The following is a 15,892-nucleotide window of genomic DNA, read 5'->3' as shown; positions in this document are numbered from 1 at the left end:
GAGAGATGTTGGGGGAAGAGTCTCATCAGCAAATGGTGTGATTTTGTCATAAGCATAGATTGGAAAACAAATGATTCATTTTGCCATGTTCTCATTATTACGTTGTTATGATTCTGCTTAGTTTAACGCTTAGGCTTTCGCGACCAATATTATTAATAATAAATTGTTTTGGGTTAGATCTCGTAAGTATAAATGTGTCGTAACCCTCCACCACCCGACACAGCCAATTAGAAAGGGATTTGTCACGGAAACAAAACGCCAATTAGTTACTACTTCAGCCCACCTGTGTGTTGTAGAGTAAATCAACATTTACAATTTTTAGTACGACGTTTCGCTGGTAATTACATCCAACTTTAATAGAGTAAGATGACGTCATCACTGAACCCATCAGGTGCAGAGATCAGGAGGGGGGGGAGGTATTGTTATTATACAATACATTTGTAATCAGTTCATTAGCATCTGTTACCTCTATAAGGAATTTTAGTTGTAAGATGTATTGCTTAATAATAGGCTTCCAGGCCGGACGAAGCCTGTAGCTGTCATAGTGGTTAACATTATTAGTATTTCTCTCAATTTCAATGGATTCTCGAATTAGTCTCGGCCAGTAATAATTACACTATGAGATCTCTTTTACCAGTGACAAAATATAGTAGTAGGTTTTTACCCTTTTAAACTGGTACAAAACCGACACCTTTATTCAAGGCATCATGTTTGCAATAACCACAACACAAGTAGTCAAAAAAGCAAACAAAAAGAAACAACTCTGATAATGATAATAATATGCACTGATTGGTCCACACCCGTCTCGGGTGTGGACCAATCAACTTCAAGGACAGTGCATATTATTATCATTATCAGAGTTGTTTCTTTTTGTTTGCTGTTTTGACTACTTGTGTTATGGTTATTGCAAACAAGATGCCTTGAATAAAGGTGTCAGTTTTGTACCAGTTTAAAAGGGTAAAAACCTACTACTACAGTAGTAACTAGTTTTACACAACACTTCAACGTTATCAAAATCAATTTTGTGTCCTTGTTGGCAAGCATGTTCTGCAACTGCTGACAGTTGTGTTTGCGAGTATTTAATATTTATTTGGTGTTCTTTTAGTCCTACGCTGTTACGTCCCGTCTGTCCAATATAACATCTGCCACATAAGCAATGAATCCAATACGCACCTTCTGTTGATAACTTAGACAATTCATCTTTAGTACAATATACTAGTTTGTGCATTTGCGTACCGTGCCAAATCTTACTTGATTGTAAATACATCATGGGACCTCCTTTGCCAGCAACAAAACAGGTGTTGTCCTACCGATGTATACTTGTGGTCAGAATGCATTCTGACCACAAGTACTGTGATTAATGCAGACATGATTCCTTGTGTAATGCGGGCGTAAACGACCTCCCGGAAGTGACGTCATGGGGGGAGGAGTTACGTCACGTGGGGGAGAGGGTAAGGGTCTATAAGGGGGGTAACCGGAAGCGGTCGGGAGTGATCGGGGACTGGGAAAAGTGAGAGGCCACGCAGGGCGAAGGGTGAGAGAGAGTGGCGAGGTCGCCACACACCCGAGCCACGAGGATCGGCACCGTCGGCCAACGGTGACCGACCCCCGGGCAGGAGGAGCAGCGAGGAGGCTGCAGAGAGCAGCGGGTCTGCAAGGGAGGAGTCGGCAGCAGGGGTCTGCACGACGTGACAGCGGCGGGGCTGCTAGGAGGAAGTTTGGGCTACGCGAGCGACAGCAGCCTGGGGCTGCAGAGTGGGGGCTACGTGAGCGACAGCAGCCTGGGGCTGCAGAGTGGAGAGTTATAGGGGAGTACCGTGAGGAAAAGAGATCGAACCCAAATAAAGGACACAGGACAGAGAGAAGCGTCCGAGTCTTTTATTACACTGGTGTCAAAGTGGAACGGTATGGCTAAACAACTGAGAAAAAAGAATATTCCGTCTCCGGCATCGGCTTCATCTTCCGACGACGATGACCTTCCTGCTGCGGTGGACCCGACTCTGGCAGAGGAGGAGATCCGTGCTGGGACGAGTGCGGGTCCAGGGGTCCAAGATGTCGCCGCGTCGGCAGACCAGTCTGCACCAAAGGACGCGGATTTGAGATGGAGTCAGATGGCGGAGCAACTTGAAACTCTCAAGAACGTGCTTGCACAGTTGTGTGCGCTCGTTACGCCGGGGACGGCGTCGGAAGGCGATGTTGGTGGTCCGCAGGAGCCTGGGTTGTCTTCAATGTCGCCGCCATCAGCCACGCGGCATGAAGACGCCATCTTGGGCGTGGCGCACGACGAAAGGCAGGAAGCCGCCATTTTGGGCCCTCCGCGACGGAAGGCCGCCATCTTGTCGACGCCACGCTGCGACGCCATGTTGAACATGCCACCGGAAGAGTCAGCGGCTGCAGGTTACGCGCCACGGCGTCGCAGTCGTCACCTAACGACTGTCAAGGAATTCTCCATCGGGGGCGATTGGAGTGCGTTCGCCTGCCGATTTTTGGCAGCGGTGCGCTCGGCGAGGTGGACTGACGCCGAGGCATTAGAAGTTCTTCCGACTCTCCTTGATGATGAGTCCGTTAGATTCTTTCGCTCTATAAAAGCCGCGAAGAAGAAAACATTGCGTGGTGTGTTCGACGAAATGGCAGGCGCTTACGAGCCGCCGGATGATGCTCATCGCCGGTTTGTGCAACGACAACGCGCACCCGAGGAGTCTCCGGTGGCGTATAGGGGCGCGGTACTGGAGCTGGCAATGGCCACATACCCGGAGATGGAGCCTGACCTGTTGGAACCTCTCATCCTGGGGAAGATGTTGGAGTTGTCCCGGGATCTCGACATTCCCATGCCGGTGTGCGGTCACGAGAAGCTCACATCCCGGGCTGCGGCTAAATGTCTGGACGCCCAGTTCAACCTGCGCCGATGTAAGCAGGTTACGGCGTGGACGGGTGGGCCCATCGTCGAAGGGGGAGCCGTGGGTTGGGACCCCAAGAAAGCTGTTTATGTGCCGGACGACAGGAGCCCGCAGGAGCTGTCGGCTGCCGCTGCTCCGTGGCCGGAGCCGCAGGCTGCGCTGCCGACACGGCCGCGTCGGGACGGGGCGCCCGCAGCAAGGCGCAACAACATCGACTGCTTCCGCTGCGGGCGTAAGGGCCATTATGCCAGGGACTGCTGGGCCCGCGTCCCGGGTCCGCCCCAGCAGGAGGCCTCGACAGCGACCGCTCCAAGGAAGGATTCGCCAGCATAGGCAAGTCGGTGCGCACCAGACACCCGGCAAGGCTTGACACCTCACTCATCACCGTTGTCATGCGATCCGGGTGTTTTTAATAACGGGAGACCATTGACTGTGCCTTGTCGTTCGGTAACGCAGTGGCGTAAGTTGGCTCGGCGGGTCGTCGCGGCCGCTACCGGTTCGTCCACCGTACATCCCACCAGAGGCCGTGAGTCCGGCTTACGCTTCCTGCGTCGCCGCGAACGGGGGTAGCATGGGCATTGTGGGCCAGGTGTACGCTACAATTGCTATCGGGGGAGTGTCGGCCTCGGGAATTGTGTTAATTTCGAGGTCTCTTGCGGTTCCTTGTTTATTAGGGACCGATTTTCTGGCCAAAATGCCCATTCTAATTAGAATCAATGAGAACTGCATTCAATTACCGGAGGGCCGTAAAATTGCCTTTTTGCCGTCGCCCTGGGGGCGACCTGCTCCTGTCGGCCAGGTGCAGGCGTTGTCCGAAGTGTGTTCCACCTGGCTCACAGATTCTCATTCCTTTGCGTTATCGGAAGCCTGTACCTGGTCGTCAAGGAGCGATTGGGGTTTTGTTGTCACCGTCCGCCACCATCACGGGTGGATCGGCGCTGGTTGGGGCACAAACTATTGTTAGGCCAGACCAGCAGCCGTTTTTGCAGGTGCTTAACGCGAGTGCCGAAAGCGTGTGTGTACCGGCGGGTACCGTTGTGGCACATGCCACTACTGCGTTTACAGCTCATGATGATCTGTCCGGCTGGGGGGTTGTTGGGGGTGTTTCGGGGCCCGGAGCTGTGGATGACCGCTGGATTGCTGAATTGTGTGGGGAGAATTCAGCTCTTTCCGGGGAACAGCGTTGTGCGATTCGTAAATTGTTATCGAGCTATTCTGATGTGTTTAGTTCTGATGATTTGGACTTAGGACGCACCTCGTTGCTTTACCATCATATTGACACAGGGGACGCTGCCCCTATTCGGTTGAACTCGCATCGGATGAGTCCGGCTGAGCGAGAGCATGTTCGAGGGGCAGTGGATGACATGTTGGCTGCGGACATAATATCTCCGTCTAACAGCCCATGGGGCGCACCTGTTGTTTTGGTCAAGAAAAAAGATGGCAAATTGCGATTTTGTGTAGACTTTCGTAAATTAAATAAGGTGTCGGTGGCAGATGCGTATCCCCTGCCGCGTATGGACGACTCTCTCGATGCCTTGTCGGGGGCGAAGTTCTTTTAAACGCTAGATCTCTCTTCGGGTTTCTGGCAGCTTCCCCTCAACGAGTCCTCGCGAGAAAAGACTGCTTTCCGTACGCCGCAGGGGTTATTTCAATTTAACTGTCTTCCGATGGGGCTGAATGCGGCCCCTGCCACTTTTCAGAGGTTGATGGAGTTGGTATTAACGGGGTTGCAGTGGGAGACATGTCTTATATATTTGGACAATATTATCGTTTTCAGCCGCACATTTGACGAGCATTTATCGCGGTTGGAGGCCGTGTTTACCAGGATGCGTTCTGAAATTTAAGCCCAAGAAATGTCACCTGCTGCAACACTCCGTGCGTTATTTGGGGCACATCGTCAGTGCGGACGGGGTGGCCACGGATCCGGACAAAACTGCGTGCGTCCGTGACTGGCCAACCCCTGCCACGGTGGGGGATGTGCGTCGGTTTTTGGGGTTCGCCTCATATTATCGGAGGTTTGTTCCAATTTTTGCTACGATCGCGAGGCCTTTGCATCTCCTGACGGGTAAAGGACACAAGTTTGCTTGGGGACCCCCAGAGGAGGCGGCGTTTCGAGGCCTACGCGATCTATTGGCTACGGCACCGACGTTGGATTATCAGGATTTTGCGCATCCCTTCATTCTGGATACGGACGCGAGTGACACGGGTATTGGGGCGGTGTTATCTCAGTCCAAAGATGGTGTGGAACGCGTGGTCGCGTATGGTAGCCGGGTTTTGTCTCCCGCTGAAACCCGCTACTGTGTCACTCGCAGGGAACTTTTGGCTATTGTTTTTTTTCTCCGCCAATTTCGACCGTATCTGTACGGTCGTTCGTTTATTGTTCGCACGGATCATGCGGCCTTGCAGTATGCTCTTAAAATGGACCAACCATCCGGCCAGCTGGTGCGATGGTTGGACACGCTGCAAGAATTTTCCTTTCAAATTCACCATCGGAAGGGAGTGCGTCACGCTAATGCGGACTCTGTGCGGGCGGCGTGCCGGAAACCGCTCTCCGTGATGGCTTGCTGATGTGGAGGGAAGGGATGCAGAAACGCTGGCGTCTGGTTGTACCGGCATCATTGCGGTACGAATTGATTAGGACTCTGCATTGTGACACGCTTTTACATCTGGGGGTGCAGAAGACGCTATTGACGCTGCAGCGAGACTACTATTGGCACGGCATGACGACGGATGTCGTCGGGCACGTTCGCGCGTGTCCCGATTGTGCCCGCCGTAAGCCGCCTAAACATCCATATGTGCCGCCGATACAATCCATCCGGGTGTCTCGAGTTAATGAGTTGGTGGCGTTAGATATTTTGGGACCCTTTCCGCCATCCGCTAGGGGAAATAAATATTTGCTCGTAGGGGTGGAGTACCTCTCCCGCTGGCCGGTGGCCTGGCCTTTGCCTGACCAGTCAGCGGCGTCTATCACGGATGCCTTTCTTTTTGGGTATGTCATGGACAAAGGGGCGCCGGAGAGGCTCCTTACAGACCAAGGCCGGAATTTTTCCTCCAAATTGTTGGGGGAGGTGTGTGCGGCACTGGGTACAAAAAAAATACGGACATCTCCCTACCACCCACAAACGGATGGTATGGTGGAACGGCTTAATCGGACCCTGTCCGCCATGTTGTGCCATACGGTTAGTGAAAAACAATCGGATTGGGATTTGCATATCCCTGGGGTGCTTTCAGCGTACCGGATGACGCCGCATGTGGCTACAGGATATTCGCCGTTTTTTCTAATGTACGGTCGTGAAAACGTACCACCGATTGATGAACAGTTGGGAACCGAGGCGAGGGGACCTGTCAAGCCTCTTCCTGATTACATTCAGGACACCGTTCGCCGAGTCACTGAGGCGCGGGTGGAGGCTCGCATGGCTACGGCCAAAGCCCAGGCTCGGAACGAGCGGTGTGCGCGACGTTCAAAAGGGGAATGCCCTTGGAAAACGGGGGACCTGGCCTGGCTCCATTGTCCACAGGTGCGGCCAGGTACCTCTCCTAAATTGCATAAGCCATGGCAAGGGCCGGTTTGCCTCATCGAGGTTCCCAACCCACAGTCGGCGCGTGTTCGGTTTGGTTCTCGGCGCTGGTTCATCCATACATCTCGGTTGAAACCATACGTGGCCCCTCGACCGGATGCGTCATCTCCTGAGGTTGCCTTGCCAGGGTCTGTTGCTGCCGACTCACCCTTGCCTGTGCCTGCTGACTTTGCTAGAGCGCCTGTCGTGCCTTTCACAGACGAGCCGGCCGTGACGCGGCAGGGGAAAGCAGACCCAGCTCGGGGTGCGCCTACCACGGCTGCGGAACCTTTGAGGCCCGCAGCCCTTCCTACCCCGCCGTGGACACGATCGCGGGACGCCTCTGATGCTGCGCCTTTGAAAATAGGGGACCGGGACGTTGCCAGGCCTCCAATAGCGACAGACGAATTTCAGCCTGTCGCTCTTAAAACCCTGCCACGTTCCCGCTCGGCGGGAGGGCCACCGACCGTCCGGGACGGCCCGGCGACCCGCACCCGCTCGAAATCCCTTACATTTCGTTAATTATTGTGTTGTGTTCTTGTTCTTTCCGTATATTATCGTGTGTTCTGTGTCCTTTTTTGTATTCGGTCGTGTTCGCTCGCATTGCTTATTGGAGTTGTGTTCAGCCGAGGTTGGCTGGATTTTCTCTACGGGGGAGGGTGGTGTAATGCGGGCGTAAACGACCTCCCGGAAGTGACGTCATGGGGGGAGGAGTTAAGTCACGTGGGGGAGAGGGTAAGGGTCTATAAGGGGGGTAACCGGAAGCGGTCGGGAGTGATCGGGGACTGGGAAAAGTGAGAGGCCACGCAGGGCGAAGGGTGAGAGAGAGTGGCGAGGTCGCCACACACCCGAGCCACGAGGATCGGCACCGTCGGCCAACGGTGACCGACCCCGGGGCAGGAGGAGCAGCGAGGAGGCTGCAGAGAGCAGCGGGTCTGCAAGGGAGGAGTCGGCAGCAGGGGTCTGCACGACGTGACAGCGGCGGGGCTGCTAGGAGGAAGTTTGGGCTACGCGAGCGACAGCAGCCTGGGGCTGCAGAGTGGGGGCTACGTGAGCGACAGCAGCCTGGGGCTGCAGAGTGGGAGCTACGTGAGCGACAGCAGCCTGGGGCTGCAGAGTGGAGAGTTATAGGGGAGTACCGTGAGGAAAAGAGATCGAACCCAAATAAAGGACACAGGACAGAGAGAAGCGTCCGAGTCTTTTATTACACTTGTAAAAGGTTTCAGTTTGGTGTTTCAACATCTTAACACCTGTTTTGTTGCCAGAAAAAAGGGGAAAACCTATTCTTAAATTGTAAATGTTGTCGATTTACTCTACAACACACAGGTGGTCTGAAGTAGTAACTAATTGGCGTTTTATTTACGTGACAAATCCATTACTAATTGGTGGTGGAGGGTTACGACACATTTATACTTATGCGATCTAACCCAAAAACCTTTATTATAAATAATTCTGCTTCTTTAACCAGGAAAGCCTCACTGAGTTTCTAGACCCTTTTTCAGGAGGGTTTCTGCGAAGTGTTTTTAGAAGAGGGTGATGTTGCTATGTGTAATCCCAATTGAGTCATTTGCATGGACGTTGTACCACACCAGTAATATTGTATGTTCTTCAGCTATGGAAGTGTGTAATGACCCGGGTGCGTGGGGGAGCTGTAATTTTGCGGGAGTTGAGAAGGGTGGGACAGCGGTTGGGTGTGAAGACAGAAGGGTGGGGGGGGGGCTCAGGCAAAACAACAAGGGTGGGACTGGGGAAACCCATATGAAAGGGACCTTCGGTAGGGATGGGGTGGTCTGGGAGAAGTTGCATGGAGAGAGAGGACGACGCGGGCCAAGACGTAGGTGTGGGGAGGCTTTTGGCAGAAGAGCAGGATAATCGAGCTGCCGTGCGGCGGGTTCACAGAAGGGCAGGACTTTTACGGGTAGTGATCGATTTTTATTGTACGGCTTTAGAACCTGTGTCTTTGATGTTTCACAGTGCGGTATTTCGTTGCTGATGTCGTCCTTGTGCAACTTTGTAATACCGCAAACCCGCTCAACTTTCACAGATGAGTTTTCGAGTCATCCGTGGCCATCGCCCCATACAGAAAAATAACATATAAGTCCACACACTCACTCTGGCACACTCACACTCTTAAGAATATAGGAGGTGCATACAAACTCCACACTCTCTGGTATAAACATTCAGATCACTCACACACACTCACACTCTGCAGAATATAGAAGGTGCATACAAACTCCACACTCTCTGACATACACATTCAGATCACTCACACACACTCAGACTCTGCAGACCAACAGGAGTAAATACAACTACAGAAAGGCACCCAAGTCGAAAATCGAATCTAGGCCCTTCTTGCTGTGATACTCAGTGAGGCTGTCCTGGGTAAACAAGTAGAGACAAATAATAATGGCTTCTGCAAATACTTTACAAGACCTGTAACCCCATCACAGGAGTCTAAGCAGATCGAACGATGCCGAGGAAAGAGTACAGATAACATCGATCACGATGGAGACATACCCTCGTATTGAACGTCCAGGTGTGGTGAGGACAGCACTTGCAGAAGAGGCTTCATCAGGATTGGATGTGCATTCTTCACAAGGGGCTGGCAAGAAACACGTGCATCATCACGTGGGTCATTTGCACGTTCCACCTATCACAGTCTTCGTTTAACAAGGCAGTCAAATGATCGCTCATCTCCCGTTGACAGCCCTGGGTCAGAGGTAACAAAAATTGACGACGATCCTATAGTAGGGTTGTATCTATAGAACCATTGCAAACTTCCACACAAACTAGTACATTACTCATTGTATTGATCCCAGAGAGATGATGTGCCGAGTCAACTGCATGCCAAAATTTGAACTCGCAAACCTTTCGTTTGCAAGCAGCTCACTTCACTACCTGGCTGTTGTGTATTGCCGCTGCAATAATAATTCTGCGATTGATATCACAAGGATGTGCATTCATTACAAAAAATGCAATGTCTTAGTGGTTTTCATTTTTAGAAACTCATCTTCTGATGAACGATAATTGGATTATTTTTTATTAGGTCACTTAAAAATGTGCGTCATGAACCCTCCTACACCTGACAACAGCCAATTAAGAAAAGTGTCACATGAAGAAAACGTACCACGAATGTGCCTGTCGATGTCATGGCATCGACTTAAGAAACTGGATCAGGAAGCGCTTTCACGAGAGAGCGGAGAACAATTATTTGAGGGAGCTTAATAAATTAAAATGATTATTATTAACAACCTGATGCAATCTTCAGCGAAACGTCGATTCCCATTTTTTTTATTTCGCATGTTTAACCCACATGACACTTTTATAAAGTGGCTGCGTCGGTTTGAGGAGAGGTTTACAGACATTTTTACACAGCCTAATTCAAAAGAAATCAAATTATGAATCACATTGGTAGTGAAAGCCTACGTATAAAACATTCGACTGATTACATATGAGCATTATTATTTTATTATTCTGGCCCTGGTTCAACTCTCGACTTGGGCGTGTTCCTGCGTGATGTGTAGTTTGTATCTAATGCTCCTGCATACCTCCTCCCCTTCCCCCCATTGTGAACAGTTGTCATTACAGTAAAACCTTGGATTGCGAGCATAATTCGTTCCGGAAACGTGCTTGTAATCCAAAGCACTCGCATATCAAAGCACTCGTCGTATATCAGTTGTGATCACGTGACGCTCGGCAAACAAAGCGTATACACGTACTACTCGTATTGCAAGACCTCGCTCGTTTATCAAATTAATATTTATTTACAAATTTTTCTCGTCTTGCAAAACACTCGCAGACCAAGTTACTCGCAATCCAAGGTTTTACTGTATTCACTATGACTGTTCGTGTTGAGCCAGGAAAGCCACGCTGAGTCTCAATCTATTTTTTTTATGGCGGGTCCTGCCAAGTTCTCACAGTGGGGGTCGATGTTGCTGTGTCTAATCCCAATCGAGTAATTTGCAGGTAAGTTCTCAGCATTGGGATATTTGGCCAATATCAGTTACGTTGTGTGTGTCTATTAACTGTGGAAGGAAACCAGAGGGCATGGAAGAACGCCGTGCAGAACAAACCACACACAGAAAGGCACCCCAAGTCGGGAATCGAACCCAGGCCCTTCTTGCTTTAAGGTACAAGTGTTACCACAGCAGCATCCTGCAGCCCAGTTGCATTGTTACCTGTATAGTGCGCAGGGTTTGTAGGGCGGCGTGTTTGGCGTGTGCAGCTCGGCAGGATAGCAGGGCAATTAGTGCGTATGTCACGTGACATTGGTACTTGGGGTTCCCAAAGGCCAGAGCCTCTAGCAGCAAGCGGGCGGCTTTTCTTGATGTTTCACCTTCCATGCGCGCCAAGCACTCCGCTACAATGCGCACACCTACAGTAATAATCGATGATCATAATTGAGTGCATTTGGTATTTGCGCCATGCTTACGGTGCAAGGTTATCACGATTGCGCTCTGTGGCTCTCCGATGTGTGTGTGTTTTTGGGTTGTGGTGTGCGTTGTCCGACACAATGTTTGACGTTTCGCTCCTAGTGCTGGGAGCCTCTCCAAGCACCGATGTCCGATGTCGTGCTGAACAAAAAACCACTGTGCAACCCAACACACACTTCACGTTGCTATATTTTAGAGGTGGAAAGAAGCAAGTTACATAACACGACGTCATAATTAGTGTCATTGCAGAGAATAAAATCAATATAAATAGACAATTTACCTCCACAGATCTGTCCTTCCATATAAAAAAAATATAAGTATTTTTTTTTACACATTCCATTAGCCACTGGGCCTTCTGGAAGTGCATAATTTCAGCAACATTGATTTAAGACAGCCTGACTCTCTAGATGACACACTGAAGGTTGAAACCCATCGAGTTTGTACTGTGTTGAACAATGCTGCTGAAATTATGCACTCCCAGATGGCCTCCCAGGAGGCATATCGTCTGCTCATAAAACATATAATCTTGATTTGAAGCTTTCGTGACTGCAGGGATCCATACTCTTTGGTTCTTTCGGTAAAGTCACGTAGGTATAAAAATAATCAACGATTTTTGGGTTTAGATCGCGTTATTTATAAATGTGTCGTAACCCTCCACCACCCGACACGGCCAATCAGTAAAAAAAGTGTCACGTTGACAAAAGACAAATAGTTCACTGCTTTAGCCCACCGGTGTGTTTTTGTCTTTTGTCAACGTGACACTTTTTTTACTGATTGGCCGTGTCGGGTGGTGGAGGGTTACGACACATTTATAAATAACGCGATCTAAACCCAAAAATCGTTGATTATGAACAATATTGGTCGCGAAAGCCTACGTGTTAAACAGGTATAAAAATAAAATAAATTAAATCACGACGTTTCGGGCGCAACACAAGCCTCCTTCTTCAGGTGGGGACAACGTAGCGAATGCACAACCACTTAAGTTTCGGTAAAGTCACGTAGGTATAAAAATAAAAGTAGATAGAAAAATTTCGATTTAAAGCTTTCGTGACTGCAGGGATTCATCTTCTTGGTTATTTCGGTAATAATAAAATAATAAAAAGAAGCATAATAAAAAAAATATTGTATTATGTTTTATTTTTATTATTTTATTATTTCCCTTCTACGTGACTTTACCGAAAGAACCAAGAAGATAGATAGAAAAACATAGACATAACTTCAACCGAGAAGATGGACCCAAATGAAGCAATCATTGGAAGGATGTTATTAACCAGGTAAAATCTTAAATACGTTATGGTTGTTCCACCATGTTTACCGGGCACTCGAGTTAAAAGTCACGTAGGCAGAACCTACGTGACTTTACCGAAAGAACCAAAGAGTATAAAACAAATACATCACAAATAGACCATGAAGCAACTCCCACCGTGGCTTTGGCAGAGCAGCTCCTTGAGCATGCGGCCAGTGGAGGTGCACGTGGCCAGAAGAACCTCCAGCGCGACCGCACACTCCGCCTCGCCTCCCTTGCTGGAGTTTGCAATGATCTCCAACAGCGCCGAGGTGCCCCCACACTCTGCAAACTCCAACACAAGCTGCCGCCTGCAAATCCGCATGCAAACTTGTGGACGGCAGCGTGGCGCGCATTGGTAACACTTGTGCCTCGTACCAAGAAGGGCCGGGGTTCGACTCCTAAATCGGACGCATTTATGCCTGAAGTTTGTTCTCCCGTGTTCTGCATGGGCCTCCTCCAGCTTGTCCGGTTTCCTCTCATAGATTAAAATAAAGTCCTTTAAAGAAGTGTTTTAAAAACAACGGTTTTATTAACAACTTCGTTTAACTCACGGTCGAAAAGTACGTCAATGGCGCTTGAGACACGCTGAGCCTGCGTTTTTTTTGCGAGCCGATTCCACAGTTTAGGGACCACGGCGTTTATGATATACACCAATATATATATGAATAATAAGGCGTCCATACAAAATGTAAATTGATTTAAAGTAGCGAATTAATCTATTAATTGATGCCGATTTTGATACAGGCATGCATTGTTACTGGATCTGAGTACGTGTGCAAAACGTGGAATTGGTTGGACAACGGGAAGTGGACGAAATTTGTATTACAAGATTTGACCACGACAAACAGAGGAATCAAGTTAAGTAAGACCGTTGAATGAAACTGTCATTTGAAAAAAATATATCCGAATGCTGCAAAATGACTGGCAAATTACTCAATTGGGATTACACATAGCAACATCTAACCCCTACTGCGGGAACTTAGCAGGAACCACCATTAAAAAAAGTGTTTTGAGACTCAGTGAGGCTCCCTGGGTAAACAAGAGCAATAAATATATAAGATCAGCCTTGTGACAATGAGTGGACCGAATGTGTTTTCAGACTCAGTGTAAACAATGAAGGTATTGTGCAAACTGTCATGTGGTATTGTTAGTATTTGCGACAATAGCGTTCACGTGGGGTGTGGTCTCACCCCCCTGAGGCACACAGGAACAAGGACAGCACCCGTAGCTGCAAGAGAAGACACGTTCGTGACAGGTATCTGCGCACAAATAAGGAACACAATGTCGTGGTATGTTGTGCAATGCGTCGCAAACTACATTCGAATTCTGGCACATTGGTGATGTGCATGATCAGGAATTAAACACAGTGTTGATTTGTATATGGACTTAAATGTTTCCAGTATATAGCTAATTGAGCCTGGATATTACTAATGTATTAACTGGAAAATATGCGCCGTCTTGCTTCACGGCGAATGTCAAAGATAGAAGCAGGAACGGTAGGCCGTTTGCGTGCTGGTGTCATGGTCCAAATAAAACAAAGATACCAACAAAATTACTCAATTGGGATGCACATAGCAACATCGCCCTCTACTGTGAAACTACTTGAAGGCGATGAGAAACATACGCGTCTTCGTGATAGCCTTGTGCTATAAGAATGGCGTGAATACCAAATGTACTAAATTATTGTCATTCTGCGGGTCATGCTAAGATGATGCCTTTGAATCTTATCTTCCTGTTGCTTATTTGCATAATCAGAAATATTTTGCAGGTACAGTAAATGGATTACATGAGCAAATTCATCCATTTTCATGTGATTATCAGCAATAACTTTTCACAGATACGTGGAGTAAAATAGCAGATAACAGAACATGTTTATCCCTCACATCACTGCACACAAGAGCTCTACTGCACTGTCATTTGGTTTCAACCCTGTACAACATCACACTCAAATCCCGTAGAGGGGTGAGCATCGAATTGTCGCTCCTCTGAACACGGGTGTCATGCTCACAATCTCAGCACAATTCACTAGCCCATACCTGTGCTTATTTTCTCAACATAAACATTCTGGAGTATGGGTTGACTCACGTTTTGGTTCGTGACCATGATGATTTGTTTCTGTTAAAGCGCGCCCTCTTTGTCGACGAGGCATCTCAGTGATTCTCAAACATGTCAAAGATCATCCCAGTAGCTGTTGTCCCTGGGGGCACAAGGTCACGCAACGCATGGCCTGCAATCAGGGATTAGTCTACCAGTTTTGTGTGATGAATGCTATGCATGATCCAAATTGAGCAATTTGAAAATTGTTGTCATGATGCCGGCACACATTTGTCTACTCTTCTTCAAATGACACCAGGGGATCTCTACCGTCCACCATGAAGCAGATGGCGCGTAGTATTTTGTATGGTAAATACGCCTGCAGTGATAACCACGGCGACCGCCTGGCTCGAACTGCGAACCTCTGGACCATATCCCCTTGATGAGTCCTTTGTATGTTGCTGCACCACGACCGTGTCCCGTGTAAGGACTAAAGCGGGCAGTAGGATACGTGACGCGGAGCCAGGCTCCAAGGCGTGCCAGGACCAGACTCGCTCCCCCAGGACCCAGTGCCACTTCCAACTCGGCCACGCTCTCTCCAGCGTGAGCCTCGAGCATGGACGAGAGGAGGCGGGCACGCACCACTTCTTTGCCGCCATCCCAGCGTGCCAACCAGGCAGCCAGACTTCCCCTAGTCCGGCCGGGCGCACGTGGCCTGGCGACTGGTCCACTGCCGCCCCGCTCGCCGGCTGGCTCGGCCACTTGCATGGTTAGTGACCTTTCCTCCCTGTCGTCAAAAGACACAACATACAGACTTAATCAAATTATTCATCCACAATAAAAAATAATGCATCCTATTCAAAGTATTGATGTGTCAAATATTAGGCAACCTTTTGAGACACCGCAAAATATAAAAGTCTGTATCAGCACATGCACAGTGGTGGGAAAGAGGAGAGAGTTTACAAATGCCGTATTAAGGGAAAAGCAGACAAACCGGGAGGAGCTTCGGCAGGAAGAGGTCTCGCTGTAGGTGTCCGTGTTCGTGCCCTACAAAGTGTTCGTGGTGGCGTTGTTGCAACAATAAAGTGCCATGACCAAGGCAACTACCGTATTTTTCCGCATATAACCCGCGGGGTAGACCACTTTTTACAAACAAAACAAGACCCTGCGGGGTATATGGAGGTGCGGGCTATCTGAATTTTTTTTTTTTTACACAAAACGCTATTTTGCGGGTTATAGGCGTATGCGGGAAAATATGGTAATCGCGGTGGGAGATGGAATAAGAACCGGCGAACACTGGGTTGCTTGTCCAGCGTGCAAACCATTGCACCACGGCAGATCCCCCATCTACTGAACACCTAGGACAGCATTTGGTGGCAGGCCGAGATCAACATTTTGAAGAAGTAAAGATGAAGACGACAACGGATAATTATCGTAGGGCTTCACAGAAAACTTAGCACAGTGCTGCAATGAAAAGCAACATTTCAATCTGCCTCGAGAGGAAATTCCCCAACTAGAACGGGCGTTACTTGTGCTTGTGCGTTATGGACCATTGGGTAAGCGCAGTACGGGGCATTGAATAGTGCCCAACGCGTGGAGAGAGACGCGTTCGTTCCAATTACACCGAGACACAGGAAGGACACACGGATAGAGAACGCACGGAGGAGGGGGAGGAGTTTAAAC

The 15,892-nt window shown here is 49.1% G+C and overlaps 1 protein-coding gene across 1 annotated transcript in view; it reads right to left on the bottom strand.

Annotated features, from left to right (window-relative positions):
- ARMH1 (armadillo like helical domain containing 1) overlaps window positions 1-15,892 on the bottom strand; it is a 21,890-nt gene extending 5,998 nt beyond the window's left edge. The window contains exons 1-5 of the mRNA XM_078602795.1: window positions 14,721-15,892; window positions 13,366-13,434; window positions 12,311-12,483; window positions 10,633-10,829; window positions 8,972-9,056 (exon numbers count right to left, since the gene is read on the bottom strand). Of these exons, the coding sequence (XP_078458921.1) occupies window positions 8,972-9,056; window positions 10,633-10,829; window positions 12,311-12,483; window positions 13,366-13,434; window positions 14,721-14,977 (781 nt within the window). The 5' untranslated portion in view covers window positions 14,978-15,892. The remainder of the gene's footprint in view (window positions 1-8,971; window positions 9,057-10,632; window positions 10,830-12,310; window positions 12,484-13,365; window positions 13,435-14,720) is intronic.

This window comes from Lampetra planeri, chromosome 19, assembly GCF_965212315.1.
Source record: "Lampetra planeri chromosome 19, kcLamPlan1.2.h2, whole genome shotgun sequence".
Lineage (NCBI taxonomy): Eukaryota > Metazoa > Chordata > Hyperoartia > Petromyzontiformes > Petromyzontidae > Lampetra > Lampetra planeri.
Note: the sequence above shows the minus strand (reverse complement) of the source record. Positions and strands in the feature narration are given on the sequence as shown.